The sequence below is a fragment of the Acanthopagrus latus genome, chromosome 4 (assembly GCF_904848185.1).
Source record: "Acanthopagrus latus isolate v.2019 chromosome 4, fAcaLat1.1, whole genome shotgun sequence".
NCBI classification, from domain to species: domain Eukaryota; kingdom Metazoa; phylum Chordata; class Actinopteri; order Spariformes; family Sparidae; genus Acanthopagrus; species Acanthopagrus latus.
Genome location: NC_051042.1, coordinates 9,163,733 through 9,179,358, shown reverse-complemented (window position 1 = coordinate 9,179,358; position 15,626 = coordinate 9,163,733). Strand labels below are relative to the sequence as shown.

The 15,626-nt window shown below is 42.8% G+C and overlaps 1 protein-coding gene and 1 long non-coding RNA gene across 3 annotated transcripts; one reads left to right on the top strand and one right to left on the bottom strand.

Moving 5' to 3' along the window:
• Positions 1-590: 590 nt before the first annotated feature.
• On the bottom strand, positions 591-14,218 carry si:cabz01068815.1 (solute carrier family 51 subunit beta). 2 transcript variants are annotated; one of them, XM_037094523.1, is made up of 6 exons: positions 14,103-14,218; positions 6,221-6,262; positions 5,752-6,132; positions 4,978-5,100; positions 2,539-2,629; positions 591-2,424 (listed from the first exon to the last, which is right to left on the bottom strand). In XM_037094523.1, exons 2-6 carry the CDS (start codon positions 6,258-6,260, stop codon positions 2,097-2,099), a joined length of 963 nt encoding a protein of 320 aa, XP_036950418.1. In that variant the 5' UTR covers positions 6,261-6,262; positions 14,103-14,218; the 3' UTR covers positions 591-2,096. The 2 variants fall into 2 exon arrangements, with proteins under 2 accessions (XP_036950418.1, XP_036950419.1); XM_037094524.1 differs by lacking the exon at positions 14,103-14,218 and having other exon boundaries at positions 6,221-6,401.
• LOC119017672 lies at positions 7,181-11,678 on the top strand. Its single transcript, XR_005074511.1, has 3 exons — positions 7,181-8,049; positions 8,149-9,461; positions 9,592-11,678. It is a non-coding gene; the product is annotated as an uncharacterized LOC119017672 (long non-coding RNA).
• Positions 14,219-15,626: the final 1,408 nt, after the last annotated feature.

Sequence of the window (15,626 nt, the reverse complement as noted above, 5' to 3'; positions counted from 1 at the left end):
CAAACACGCAAACTTACTAAATATCTATAAGTAGATGTACAGTACATTTAGAGGGAATGAATACAGCTCTGTAATTAGGTGGAAATGTTGTCCCATGTCCAGTTTTTCTTACGGGTTCTAAGACATCAACATTATCAGCTCCTTCATGTTTGCTTATGACACACCCCTTTCTGTTTGATTAACCAATACCAGGCAGCTACCGCCAGAGGTTTAGCACAATGAACTCTAAGCAACAGATTAAAATCTGTGCCTGTTCATGGAAATGAATGACTGGCTGAGTCCAGAATATTGTGTATGTCTGTAGATGGGCTTTTTTACTGTTATTTTCCTCTATAGAGGATCTGAACTAACCTGATATGGCTTTTTCAGGGATGATAACGATATTGATGATAAAAAAAAATCAAGGAGAGTAAAAACTGATATTTGAGATTGCTATTCATTTACAATTTCTGCAACTATAAAGTTCCTCTAAACTCCATTATTTGATACATTCATGTGCAGGTTCATTCATTAATTGTGATGTGTTATCAATCAGGTAGAGTTGTGGGCAGGCCATTGTGTGAGAGGAGGTTGCATCAGAGCCAATGTAGCACATTTTTAAACTGGTTTATTTAAAGAGCAATCTGACAGAAAAAATCACTGATACCACTCATTGGAAAATGCCTGGGCCAATTATTGCTCTCCTAATCTGATCCCATTCACTGCTCATGAAGATCATTCACTCTGTGATTAGAACCAGAAGTCATTTTTTATCCAAGATAACATAGAGTTGCATTTGTTTAATCTGTATGCAAAGAAGATGTAGTGATTATACTGATAATGTGTCTGTCCACAACGTCTTCAGCCACAGCACAGGTTGTCAGACAGGCTACTTTCAATGAGTAACACATTCTCAATCCCAACTTGTCAAATACAGAAGCTTGGTCAATGGCCTTAAGCTATAAACTATGATGTTCTACCTACCCCTACCCTATAACCGTACCGGGTCAAACTTAGAAGTGTTGGTCCACTGACCACTGATCAGGAGTGAGAATGACTACAGTAGGTACTGTATGTTCTGGTTTTGTTCATCACACCAAAACAATGATAACAACATATCAAAAAGTTGTACCCTGCCCCTGTTTAAAACAGTTGTAACATGAACAACAATCCATCCAACAACCACAACTTATTTCTTTCACGTCATTTTTCTGTACAGTTAAACAAATAAGATACAGTGTGTTAATTGGTGAGCTTTACAGGTTAACTCCCCTGCTTCCAGTTTTTTTTAAATGAGAAATACAAATTGCCTAATCTGTCTAAAAGCACTGTTACACATATAGTATATCCTTTTAACATTCTGCCTGCATTCAAATGTAAGGATTATGTTTGATTTGTGTGACCTGGAAGTTATTTATTATGGCTTCATTGACTAACACAGTAGGCTTGGCTCATAAACTGCTCTGCTTACTGCACTTTATTGGCTGTAGCTTTGCAAATCAAACACACTGATTTCTTAGGCCATTCTCCCAGCCTTCTGCTGCTCCTCTTACAGCCACACTTAACTGTAGCTGCAGTGTGTTTGGACTCGATAGGTCCAGCGGTCAGGTGGAGCAGTGCCCTTAAGAAGAGCAGTAAAGAACCACAATATATATAACTTCTGGGTCACACAAGTTGGTCAAATTAAATATCAAAATCAGTTTGACCTGTGGCTCATTTTTTTAACTCCCTAGTTTTGATCTGAGAATAAAATAAAAAAGTACGTAATCAAAGCGTTTCATGTTTGGGTTATTTTTTGTACCATGTTGATAAACAGATAATGAAATAATTTTTTTCATTTTCTGATTTTGAATTCTCAGTTGATTTAGGGATTATCCAATGATACCCAGAACTCTTTAAAGTGAATTTGGACATAATGTTTTCAATGATCCATAAATCTGATAGACTTTCAAACTGCTGTGTATTTAGTATGATTTTGATGTTGTATGCTGCTTTTAAAGGTAAATGTTCGATGAAAAATGACATTGAAAGTCTTCAAAAACAGCTTTAGAGGAGTATGGTAGAGTTAAAAGCAGATTTTATTCACATCTCTTTCTGTAATCTACAATTGGAACGCTTTATTCCATCATTTTCACTGCATGATCAGCCTCCAGCTCAGCCTCCTCCTGTTTCTCCTCCTGTTTCTCCTCCTGTTTCTCCTCCTCTACAGCATGATCTGAGTATAAGCAGGAGGTCTTTCCATCTTTCCACATGACCATTATGTTTCCTGCTTTGAGCTCACTCACCTCCCCATTTGAAGGGGAGGACTTGTTTCCCTGCAACTGACAGTCAAGTGATGGTGATTGTTTGTTGCTGCTGTTGTCTCTGAGCAACTGCAGCTCCTCATCTTCACTCTTCTGAGCTAGAGCGGCAGCTGCCTTGTACTTTGCAATCTCTTTTCTGTTTCTGAAAGGGAAATTACAGAAAACTGTGTCACTCAGCAGCCATGTAAATATCAGTATTAAACATTTGACCATAAGTGTTGCCATGACAATGTCATTACATAATTTAAGGTCATACTTGCTGGCCATAGCTCCCATTCCCAACAGCAGAAAGCCTACAAGTAGGCAGACAAAGGCCAGTCCCAGCAACACAAACTTCCATGTTGTGGCTGCAACGGGAAGAGGACAACATTATGTAAACATGATGATCTTATAGAATATGAAGCCAGCTCATTAATAAAGGAGTTAACATGAGTTCAGCTTTAAACACCTGCAGCAGTAAAATGATACATACTCATTAATCCAGTAGTAATATTCATTCACTTGATGAGAACTTTAATCTTCTAGCTTCAAAACATTGCTGAGCACTCGTGTGATTGGCTGAGCGCTGGTCATGTGATAGCACCATGCAGTAGCTTAACATCATGGTGATGGGCCCCGGTGCAGATACTTTTTTGTGCCCCCCACCCCCGCCCTAAACACTAGCGCACACTTGTGCGCACTGCACGCATGCACACACACGCTTGGATACACACGCAGAGCTACTCGAGAGAACTGCTATTACAGGGATGGACTGGCCATCGGGAGTACAAGGATTTTTCCTGGTGGGTCGATCAGTAATGGGCCGAGGTAACTATGATAACTCTCCCGGCCCGGGGAGAGAGACATGCATCCGCTTGGCCCACAGTGCTCAGCTGCAGACACAGCAGAGAGGTGACAATTGGCTTGTCTGTCTAAAGAATACCTGGCCCAATGGCCCTATGAGAGGCTACAGAGGCCCAGGAGTCCCACCCACACATGTTCGACCCCCCTCATCCAATCACCTTTAATGATGAGCAGTCGGTGATGAAAGAGAGAGAGAGAGAGAGAGAGAGAGAGAGAGAGAGAGAGAGAGAGAGAGAGAGAGAAACAACAACACACCAGGGCATGAAAAACAGAGTAACAAAAATGGAGAATGCGAGTAAAAAACATGAAGGCAGTGCCAAGAAATGAATGGAAAACAAAAGAAAAGCTCTAGTGGCACAGGTTGCTAAGAGTAAAAGAGTTACAGAGATGTTTGCTGCAGGGGCCGACCTGGCCGGGGTTAGCAGCACTGATGCTGCTGCTTCAGCGGATCCCTCACAGCAGCAGGTGGTGTCGGGTTATACTGGTTCCAATGTGCCACTCAGCGTTACCTTACCAACCCGCCCCCAGCTATTTCATTCACAAAAAAGGGGCCTGTGGCAATTCTAGACAAAGTCAACAATGAGTCTGCTCAAGGACCTGGGGCCATACGGAGCCAGGGTGCACAAGGCCACCTAGGAGGTGGAGAAGGCAAGCTTCTGGCTATGGCTGAAAAGGTGGAACAAAACTTAAGGAGCAAGCAACTCACCACCTTGGGTGCAATGTTTGTAGGGGCCTGGACAGTGTTGGGAATGTTCACTGTCTACATGAACTAGTTCAGTTCAGTTCACAAATTTTAAAATGAACGAGTTCAGTTCATAATTCCAAATTTTGAACTAAGTTCACAGTTCCAAAGATGAACTGGTTCCTAGATCTTTTTTTTTTTTTTTTTTAATGTGTTGCTACGGGGCTGCACAGTGGCCCAGTGGCTAGCACTGCTGCCTCACAGCTAGAAGATCGCCGGTTCGCGTCCCGGTTGGGACGCCTGGGATCTTTCTGTGTGGAGTTTGTATGTTCTCCCTGTGCAAGCGTGGGTTTTCACCGGGTACTCCGGCTTCCTCCCACAGTCCAAAAACATACTGATGTTAATTGATCATTCTAAATTGTCCGTAGGTGTGAATGAGAGTGTGGTTGTTCGTCTCTATGTGTAGCCCTGCGATAGACTGGCGACCTGTCCAGGGTGTCCCCTGCCTTCGCCCTAAGTCAGCTGGGATAGGCTCCAGCCCCCCCGCGACCCTGCAGAGGATTAAGCGGCGTACACATAATGTGTACAGATGATGGATGGATGTGTTGCTACAGGTATTATTTTTCTAAATTATTGCCACAGTCCATATAGAACCACAGCAGCAGCAGGATCTGAGCCAGAAGAGTGACATAAAGCCATTAAAGCTTCTCTCGGGAGATCATACCCATTCACCAGGTTCCATAGTGCAATAACAAGCATTTGAGGTGCAGAGTGGGAATGACAGAGGCACAATTTTCTTTTTACAAGTTAATGTACCATAACCAAAAATAGTTGCGCAATGGTGCTTCCAGAATGTACACATCCAAAGAACAGTGTTTCAATTTCAGAGACTTCTGAGTGGCCTTTTAATGATTTGACACTTTGCTCAGTCTCAACAGGTCTGAAATGGACCTTTAGGCTGAAACAACAGTGATAGTGAATAGTTAAAATCCTTCCAATCATATAAGTGGCAACAGCCATTAGATGATCTTTATTATTTTTATGGTTTTATAGCACCAGCGTAGAACCTACTGGGACTGCAGAATTTGGAACAGTCTGGAGTAAAAAGAGTAGTTTCTGAGACACTACATTTTTATTTGGACAAAGTATTTTAGGAGCAGCAGCACTTACAGTCCTCTGTGCGATAGAACCATTGTAGGTACTCTCTCTGTTCCTCCGTCATGGACAATACTTCACCTGTCTTCTCCTCTGCAGCCTCATATTCCTCTGGATCATTAGATGCCCTCTTAAATCCTTAAAACACACACAAAATAAATGTTGTCCAGAGCAGTTTTAGTAAGAGCTTGAAGTGCCTGAAGGGTTGCTAAGTACTTCATCACCCTAGACTTGAACCCAAGACACTTCTCACATTTTGATGGCCTACGGCACCAACTTGCACTCCTTATCTACACATCATATCCACCAAGTGTGGTTTGTAATTACTCAATGTGTTCAGGAGAAATTACATATTTTGTAGGTTGCTGTAAGTTGTATCAATTAAAATTGTCATGTGATTACATAAAAGGTCAGAGTACTCTTTCAACCACAATCAGCCTTCATGTAAAAACTCAGTTCAATATTGAAACTTTTAATGTTAATGACAGGAATATATAATATAGAAATCAAATGTAATGTAAGCAATGCCTTGGTGGTTTATCTGTTAGAGTGCATGCACCATGAGCTAAAGCAGAGTCCTTTTTGCATTGTTTTGCATGTTTTATTGAAGCCCTGGCTACTCAATCATTTCTCTCTCCCCAGTTTCCTATTATTCTTCAGAAATCACCTCTATCTATCTATGTGTCTATCTGTCTGTCTGTCTAAGTTCACTTCCTGACTACACAGCCCCCCCTCCCCCAGCTTGTTTAAATAACACCATTACTGTTGCTGTAATCCTTATTGACTTACTGAGTTTTTCCTGACAGATGTCACCCACATCCAGAGATCTCCACTTTGAGTGTTTGCTGTCATGTGCGAGAATCAAATGCTGGCCGTCTACTGACAAAAGCATTGATGTGTTCTTGCTGATCAGTCTGTCCCGATCACAGTCCCATGCAAACTGTACAGCATCCACCTCTGAACTCCTGCAGGGCTGGGTCTGGAGAGGCTTTCTTTGCACAGCCAATAAACAATTGGATGAAGCAACACACATCAGCATGCCCTGATCAATCCAAGTCCACTGCTGAGATGCTGAGTCTATGTTACACTTCTTCAGTAGGACTTCTCCTGTAGCTGAGTCCTCCAAACACAGGCTGCTCTTGGTGTTGTAGATCATGAATGCCCTCACCCCTGCAGTTGTAGTGAGAGTAACAGGTTTTGATTAATTGATGCTAATATATACATTGGTTGTAAATGTCTGAATGAAGCACTAACTTACCTAACAGGAGGGAAGACAATAAAATCCAGACACGAAACATATCTATAGAAGATGAGGCATTGTTATTCAAAATCACATCTATTTCACATTTTCATTAAAAGCAGTGACGAGAGGGTGTTATGGATGTTGTTGGGGTTTTGTTATTTTTCATTTCCTCCCTATGTGTGATTTCCCACCCTTTTTCTGTCGTAATCTGTTAGTTAATCAGCCTTCTGTATATAGTCTTGTGTTTGGGTCACATTCTATGCACTTTGACAGTACGAAGTGATCAAGACGTGGACCCAGCAGACACCAGTGATCAAATGGAGGAGTGGTATTCTGTTTAAAGAATTGAATGGACATTTCAGAAAAGCTGATGGCCAATGCCAATTGCAAGCCCTGGTTGTGGCTGCTTCAGATTAAGATGAACTATTGGCCAGAATTGAAAATCTTTACGGAACTCTGTTTATTGGCCATGCTTGATGCCAGTGGCTCCCATGCTGGGTATAGAATGGAGCTTGTTAAGCTTCAGCACTATGGACCCAGCTACCAGTCTGAGCCTAAGCCCCAGGTTACCAGTTATCAGCACAAGCCTCAGCCGCCAGCCAAACTTGCTGCAAACCAGCCTGCCAGTCTCCTGTCAGCTCCAGAGTCTACAAGCCACCAGACTGTTGGCCTCCCGTCATCTCCAGGGTCTGCTAGATACCAGCCTACTAGCCTCCCATCAGCTCCAGCTTTCGTATCTGCTAGCCAGCAGCCTGCTAGTCTCTTGTCAGATCCAGAGGCTACTAGCCACCAGACTGCTGGCCTCCCGTCATCAGCAGCTCCAGTGTCTGCTAGCCAGCTAGGAGTTTCCATGGCTTAGTGCCCCAGAACCAAGCCCCCCAGCACCCCAAAGCCAAATCTGCCCCGTCCTTCTTTAATTCCCCTCTGAAGTTTGTCAAAAATAGCTTTCCTATATAATATAACAGGGAGCAGTCTTGTAATGTAGTGTGGCCAAAAGCATAATTAAAGCTGTGAGATTTGTGCACTAAACACAAGCTAAGCTGGCATGTATTTTAACGCTCTTCAGTGTCAACATATTTTGGCCAGGAATCGAGGTGATCATCAGATGGACATGTCATTTAGTTAGTTTATTTATCGATTAATTCTTTGGTTTGAGTAGATCTTTCAGCACTAATTCCACAATTCGACAGTATAGGAAAAAAGCTAGGAACTAAAGTGGTGCCAATATCCGTAAATTAGAGGTATCTTTTCTTGGACATGGTTGGTGTTTAAAAAGGAAAACATCACAGGAGGGCCTCTCTCAGCATGTCATATCACATATAATATAAATAATATGGGAAATAAAGTCCTGTACATCCTACTTTTTTCAGGTGGAAGCCTGAAAGAAACCTCAGGTGCGAAACAAACACAAAATTACAGAATAAAGATATATATGGATATTTATTGCCTTAATTATGGAAGACCAGTTGATTACCTCTTGAAACTGAAGACACATGGGTGTACATTAATCTTAAAAATAAAATAACAAAACTTAGGAAGTGGTTGTAAATGGAGTGAATGTCGAGAATGGTCTGGACTGTTGTTAGATTCCTGGCCTGGATTATTACCCCAGTGTCATGACTCCTATCAGAGCAGCTCCTCCCTTCACTTTGTTTTGTTGTCTTTTTCCCCGTGTTTGTCTGATCCTCATGGCTCCCCCTCCGCTGTCTGTGTTTTCTGTGCATGGGCGTGGCTAACTCTCTCTGCAGGAAGAGCCAGGTGATTCCACTTCCACTAATCAACCACTCCATAAAGCCTCTGGACCTTCAGTCACTTGTCTCCAGATCATGCTCTCAGCCATGGTGGTATTTTGAGTTCAGATCCTGGTTTACTCATGTTTCATGTTGTTTCTCATTAAAATAGCTTGTGTAGCTATCCTGACCTGTTGTCTCCTTGTGCTACAGGTGATTCATCTTGTCTCCTGCCTGCTTGACTGTATGCCTGCCAATCTACTACTCCTCCCTGTTGGTGTTTTGAGCTCTCGCTGCTTGCCTGCCTGTCGGTGCTCCGGTGCTTCCCTGTCCCAGCCGTGAGCCTTTCACCGTGTGACGAGATCACCAACGGGACGCGGACCGTGTGGACACACGGAGTACGCCGAACAAAGGGGCTTCACTCACGGCCACCGCCACTTCACCTCACGGACCCCGAGATTCTCCAGCGCGTCACTTCTTTCCCCCTTGCACTATTATTAATTCACGTGTCACAAATAAATATTGACTTTCAATTGACTTTCCAGAGTCTGAGTCGTGCATTTGGGTTCGATCTCTGTTGTTATCATAACAGAATGATCTGGCCCCAACCATGAATCCAGCCGACTCAGAATCTGATCCACAGGTCACAAGCCTCTGCCACACTGTTTCCAGTCAGGGGGCGCTATTGGGACAGCACGATCAATCTCTCCGTGGAACAATGGGAGCCCTGTCTGACCTGGCTGCCGGCTTCGCTCGAGTGGAAAGACAACTCCAGATTCCTCCTCCGCCGACACCGGGTCCAGATCCACTTCCAGCAGTCCCAGCCCTGTGAGCCCTACGTACCCAAACCTGAATGCTATGAGGGTCATTTAGGTGACTGTAAATCATTCCTCTTCCAATGTTCCCTCATATTTGAGCTATAGCCCCTGACTTAAACGACCAAGCTAAAATAGCTTATGTGTTGGGGTTGGGTTCTAGATCTTGGGGTACTGCTTTTTGGCACAGCCCTCACAATGCTTAATGCCACCTTTTTGATGAATTCTCTGCTGAAATGTCCTCTGCATTTGACCACCCTGTAGCCAGTAGCGATGCTAGCAACCATCTGCTTAGCCTTAGGCAAGGTTCCCTTAGCACCGCTAACTACTCAGTGGAGTTTTGTACATTAGCCACAGAGCTGGGGTGGGATAAGGCTTTGCAGAGCATCTTTATGAGGGGGTTAAACGAGGCAATTAAGGACAGTATAGTGGGACGAGCCAAGACTTCAGACCTGCAGGCGCTAATAGCTTTAGATATCAAGGTGGACAACAGACTGAGAAAGACGCGGGGAGAAATTGCAGGTTCCCCAAACTAGTTTCAGGGGAGCAACCACGTCCGGATTCTCACACCAACCCTCGGAAACTAAGACCACTGACTCCAGCAGTCCTGAGTCAAGAACTGATGCAGCTGGGGCGGAGCTGACTCTCATCCACCGAGCGGAACCGAAGGTTTAAAAACCAGAGGCCTCACCAGTCACAGACAGGGTCCTGGTGAGTAGCACAGTTTTACCCTGTTCACCCTGAAGACGCATAAACATTGAGACTTGTCACAACTTCAGCCAGACTTTAGTTTTTCATCTGTCTGTTTCCTGTTTTCTCCTCACTAACGCTGTCATTTCAGACCCTGCCTCTCCCCCCTGCTCTGCATTACCTGTTGGTTTGCTCCACCTGACCTGCTTCCCCCCTTACTCACCTGCTCCTCATCCGCTAATCAGCCCCCTCAGTATTTCTACTGAGCCTGTTCCCTCAGTTCTTTGCCAGATTGTCTAGTGTGTTAACCTAGCTCTCCAGCGTTCTGTATTTTGATTCTGATCCTGCCTGTTTGTGATTTGACCTGCCTTTTGGACTTTGGACTCTCCCTCTTGCCTGCTCCCTTTGGATTTGTTTGCTTTGCTGACTGACTACCTGGTTTGACCTTCGCTTGATATTAAAACATATTTTTGCAACTGAACTGTTTTTTGCGTCGTGCTATTGGGTTCCTGCCTGCCATTTTGTGAAGCCTGATAAGACTAGTATCTTCCTGAAAGGAAATGCCCACAAACTGGAGGTTCTGGTTCTGACTCTAACTTACACAATGAGGAATTTGTCAAACACTATCAGATCGCCACTGAACTCATTAATCCTCCACTTAAAGTAAACGCCCTTAACAGGGAATTACTAGCCCTCATTTCTGAATGTACTCCACAGCTACCTCTCCTATTGGCAGGTAACCGTAGAGAAAGTTTTGTTTCATGTAATGCCTTTCTCTCAGGCTCTCCTACTGCTTGGGTTGCCCTGGCTTACAAAACACAATCCTGTGACTGACTGGGTTACAGGGAGGGTGGTTAGCTGGAGTTCATTTTGCCATTCGCCATGCCTGAATTCAGCTCAGTCTCCTTGTGCTCTAAACTGTGATGCACCACCAGAATCTCCCAACGTGTCTGCTGTGCCTTCCGTCTATCACGACCTAGCGGAGGTTTTCAGCAAACACAAGGCCGTGTCTTTACCTCCTCACAGACCATACGACTGTGCCAGTGATCTTCTGCCTGGAGCCTCCTTCCCTACCAGTCAACTCGATAACCTCTCAGCCCCAGAACGAGAAGCCATGGAGAAACATATCTCTGAATCATTGCACTCTGGTATCATTCTACCCTCTTCATCTCCACTGGGAGCTGGGTTTTTCTTTGTAGCCAAAAAAAGATAAGACCTTGCAGCCCTGTATTGACTTTTGGGGTCTAAACAATGTTACAGTCAAGAACAAATATCTTCTGCCTCTCAAACTCTGCTTTTGAGCTTCTCCATGGTGCTACTATCTTCTCCAAGCTTGACTTGCGTAACACTTACCACATAGTCCACATCAGAGATGGGGACGAATGGAAGACTGCCTTTAATACACCCTTTGATTACTTTAAATGTCTGGTGATGCCGTTTGGGCTCATTTATGCCCCAGCAGTTTTTAAAGCGTTTGTCAATGATGTGCTAAGAGACTTTCTGAATCACTCAGTTTTTGTGAACCTCGACGATATCCTGATTTTCTCAAAGAACCTTGAAGAGCACATTGTGCGGCAAGTCCTTCAGAGGTTGTGGGAAAATAAACTGTTCGTCAAACAAGAAAAATATGAATTTCATGATGCATCAGTGACCTTCCTAGGTTACATCCTGGAGGGTGGATAGGTGTGACCCGATCCAGTCAAGGTCCAGTCAGTCACGGAGTGGCCACAGCCCAACTCACGGAAACAGATCCAGAGATTCCTGGGCTTCACCAGCTTCTACAGGCGATTCATGAGGAACTACAGGTAGTTGCTTCCCTCACGAAACTAACCCCTCTGTCTGTTCCTTTTGTGTGGTCTCCCGCAGCTGAGGAGGCATTCGGTGAGCTGAGGAGAAGTTTTTCCTCAGCCCCCATACTTGTGCAGCCTGATCCATCTCGTCAGTTCATTGTTGAACGCTTCGGACCTTGACATAGGAGCAGTCCTATCTCAGATAGCCAAAGAAGACAACAAGCTAGGAAACTTTCTCTAGCCAAAAAAAAATACAACGTCGGCAACAGGGAGCTGTTAGCTGTTAAGCTAGCCCTGGAGGAGTGGCGTCACTGGCTGGAGGGAGCAGAACCACCATTTACGCTATGGACGGATCACAAAAACCTGGCATACATTCAGACTGTTAAATGGTTAAACTCCCGACAGGCTCGTTGGGCTCTTTTTTTTTTTTTTTTTTTTTTGGACAATTTCAGAATCAGAATCAGAAAAAGCTTTATTGCCAAGTACGATGTTACACATACGAGGAATTTGTTGTGGTGATATTGGTGCATGCATCAAATAACTATTAAGTGAAAATATAACAAATTAACAATATAAACTATTTAAAGAATAGAAAATGTAACAAATTAACAATATAAACTATTTTAAAAAGTAGAAAATATAACTATACAATATAAATATACTGTATATACACAATCTGTTTTTTGGGTAAAAGGATAAAAGGAGCAGACCAGCTGGCAGTGAACAATTACAAGAATGATGTGCAAATGAAAATGTGCAAATGAACAGGATGTTCAAGGTGAGCATTAATGTAACGCATAAAGTTATGGTACTGTCAGTGTGACAGTAGAGTCAGTGGTAGAGGTGGAGTGTGAGGAGTGTCAGGGGGGATTCAGGCCTTGTTGATAAGGCTGACAGCAGACGGGAAGAAACTGTTCTTGTGGCGTGAGGTTTTGGTCCTGATGGACCGCAGCCTCCTGCCAGAGGGGAGTGTCTCAAAGAGTTTGTGACCGGGATGGGAGGGATCAGCAACAATCTTTCCTGCACGCCTCAGGGTCCTGGAGGTGTACAGGTCCTGAAGAGACGGGAGGTTGCAGCCAATCACCTTCTCTGCTGACCGAATGACACGCTGCAGCCTGCCCTTGTCCTTGGCGGTGGCAGCAGCGTACCAGATGGTGATGGAGGAGGTGAGGATGGACTCAATGATGGCTGTGTAGAAGTGCACCATCATTGTCTTCGGCAGACTGAATAACTTCAACCTTAACTATAGACCCGGTAGCAAGAACATTAAGCCTGACTCCCTCTCCAGACAGTTCAGTCCAGACTCTGACAAATCACTCATCCCTGACACCATTGTCCCCGAGTCATGTTTGGTGGGTTCTCTGACGTGGGAGATTGAGTCCATTGTTAAGTCGGCTCTGCAAAATAACCCAGATCCTGGTGCGGGTCCTCCGGATCGTCTGTTTGTGCCTGTTTCTGTTCGTCCCCAGGTTTTGAAATGGGGTTGGATTTGCTTAGGTCTCAGTTCTAATTAAAACCTAATCAAGTTGGACATCTCCCCACAACTGCAGTTCACAAATCTAGAATGTAGTCTTTGATTACATTTTCTAGAAAAGCCCTCTTGTTAGTTGTGTGGCTCTGTCAGTGTGTGGAATAAGAAAGATCATTGATTGATGGGGAGCTGCTGGGGGCTTTTGGTAGGGCTCTGGCAGACAGGACTCGCCTGCTCCGGCAGACAGGACTCGCCTGCTCCTTTCAGCAAATAAACTATTTGAGAGTTTGGCAAATTAACAGTGATGGAAATTTGTTGGTAGGCTGGCTGAAATTGATGCAAAAGCAAATCTTCTCTGAGATTGGCCTACCGTTTATGTACATGATCTCTGTGTGCAATCTGCACCACCCCCCTCTGTCTGTTATGACAGACAGGCTGTGCAGTGCACCGCTGCAAGTATCTGGCTCAGAGCCACGTGTTTGTGCCTAAATGACAAGATGAGGGAATGAGCAGTGCACAACTTCACACCCAATCATGAGTTTGCAATGCTACTACTACTATATTTGGTTCTTTCCATTGGCTGATTGTCTTATGAACTATTGAGTGGGCAAGATTCACATTAGGTGGACCCCTGCCCATATAGGGCAGAAGCTTGGGAAAAAAAGAGAATTTGTCATAATGACAAGTTGTAGTAGAACAATTACCAGGAATTACTGTTAAGTCTAAGCCTGAGTGTATTTACCGAGAAACAAGTATGTAAAATTGGTTAGTAAAATTAGGATGGGAATTATACTTACCAACACATAATGTTGGTTGTTAATGACCATTTAGCATATGTATCCTCATCCAGGTAGGCTGTTAGCAGGTAATACCAAGTTGTGTGGCCTCATATTTTAAGGCTCAGCATGTAAACATTCTTATTCATGTTTTCATTATATCTTTATCTTTCACTCTTTTTCCTGTACTGAGCTGTCATAGCAAGGGGATTTTCCTGTTGTGGGATACATAAAGCCTATCTAATCTAATCTAACCACATAACGCATTTCTAGTGATGACTGGCTGTACTGTAATGGCACACTGTCAATATTAAAAAGTTACAATGTAAAGTGGGCAGAATGACACAGTATGTTATAGACCAAATGATAATGTTTTTAATTGTGAATGTCTGCAGATGTCATCACCCCTCAGTCAATGAGCACACAAACTGTGAAAGAAACAACTTTACCATCCACGGGAATGTCCTTTACAAAAATCACAAAACACATACATCAAACAAATATCAGTAATTTTTAGTGATTAACGATAAATAATTCTAATTCTCACATTGCTAATGTGTGTATTATCATTTATGATTTGCTATATATTTTTTGATACATGCAGAGTTATTTTACTTGTACTCACTTGGACGATGTTCTTTCTCTGGCTCAGATGAGAAGGAAGGTAAGTTTGACTGTACAGCAGAGAAAAAAAAAGCTTTCCAAAGGTCATGGGGAGGAGTCAGTAGATAATGTCTTTACTCTGCTCTTACTCTCACAGAGACTATACTGGATTAGACATTATGTGTTGATTTATTGTGGAAAGGCTTGTAAAGCCGTGTAGTTTTCCAATGTGAGTTGATCAGAATTTTCATGTGTTTGCACATGTGAAATCAAAGACTCACTTTAACAATGGAACTATGGAGCCTTTAAAACAAAGTTCAGGCAGTTAAATTTAAGGTCTTTGACCCTGTTGCTTGGTTACTATTTAGACAACCTTGTCTTTTATGTTGGTGAGTGCATTTGACTCATCGGTTAAAGGGATTTATTTTTATAGCATAAAAGTGGAGGGGTGAACAACCTCTGTGTCACTGGAAGAGTGAGGAACAGATATTTGCATCTACTTACTTTGTTGTTAGCAGTCAGGTTATTGTAAATATGGGAATGAGGGAATGATACAATAAACAAGTTAAAGCTGTTTTTTTTTCAATAGATATCCAGACTCAAGACTAATAATATAATGTTCTGTCAACACTAAAGATGTCCAGGCAAACAGGGAGACTGAGGGACAGGGAGGAGAGGTCTGCCCAACTATAACTATAGACATGCTAGACTGTTCATGAACACAACGTACAATAATACAATAACCATGTGCAATAATAACAGAACCATAACAGATAATGTGTACCTGTGTACAATTTCAATATATTCAATACATGAACTGTATACTGTAGACTTTATATATATATATATATATATATATCTAAATCTTAAGTTAACTACAACCATAAATATCTGGAACAGTGAATATGATTCATCACAACTGAAAATGGTCACTATTCCAGCTCCCTCTATTGGACCGTTTGACTTATTGTACTACTGAAGTTATGGGAATGTTATTACTTTATATTCATTAATTGTGAATGCATCTATACACTGTAAAATATCCACTTTAAAAGAATCCTATGAACTCAAAGGTCCTCACTTGTCTTTTGAAAACATTTCATTGAAAAAGTATAGATAAATCAATGGGCACGTCTTTCAGTGAGAAAGCTACCCAGTCACGGCAGCAGCTCCATAGATACAGATACCGGCACAAAAGGACCAATCTAGTTTTCCTGAGATGTAATCATTCACAGCTTTGAATAGTCATGTGGCCGTGGTGTTGTTTGGCAAGAATAATGCACACAACGTTTCCTCATGTGCATCCTCTCAAAATATATATCGCACAAAAACAAATGTTATTGCCTTGTGGTCAACATCAGTGGATAATTTATGTTGGCATGAAATTAAATATTAGGATTAAGAATTAATGGAGTGGGTTGGCAAAAATGATACTAAGGTCACTAAATTTACACAAAATGTACTGCAGATGCATCTTTATATTTGCTTTACGTACAAAAACTTAAGGCACTGATGTCTGAGAAGAATGTCCCAAAGTAGGATATTT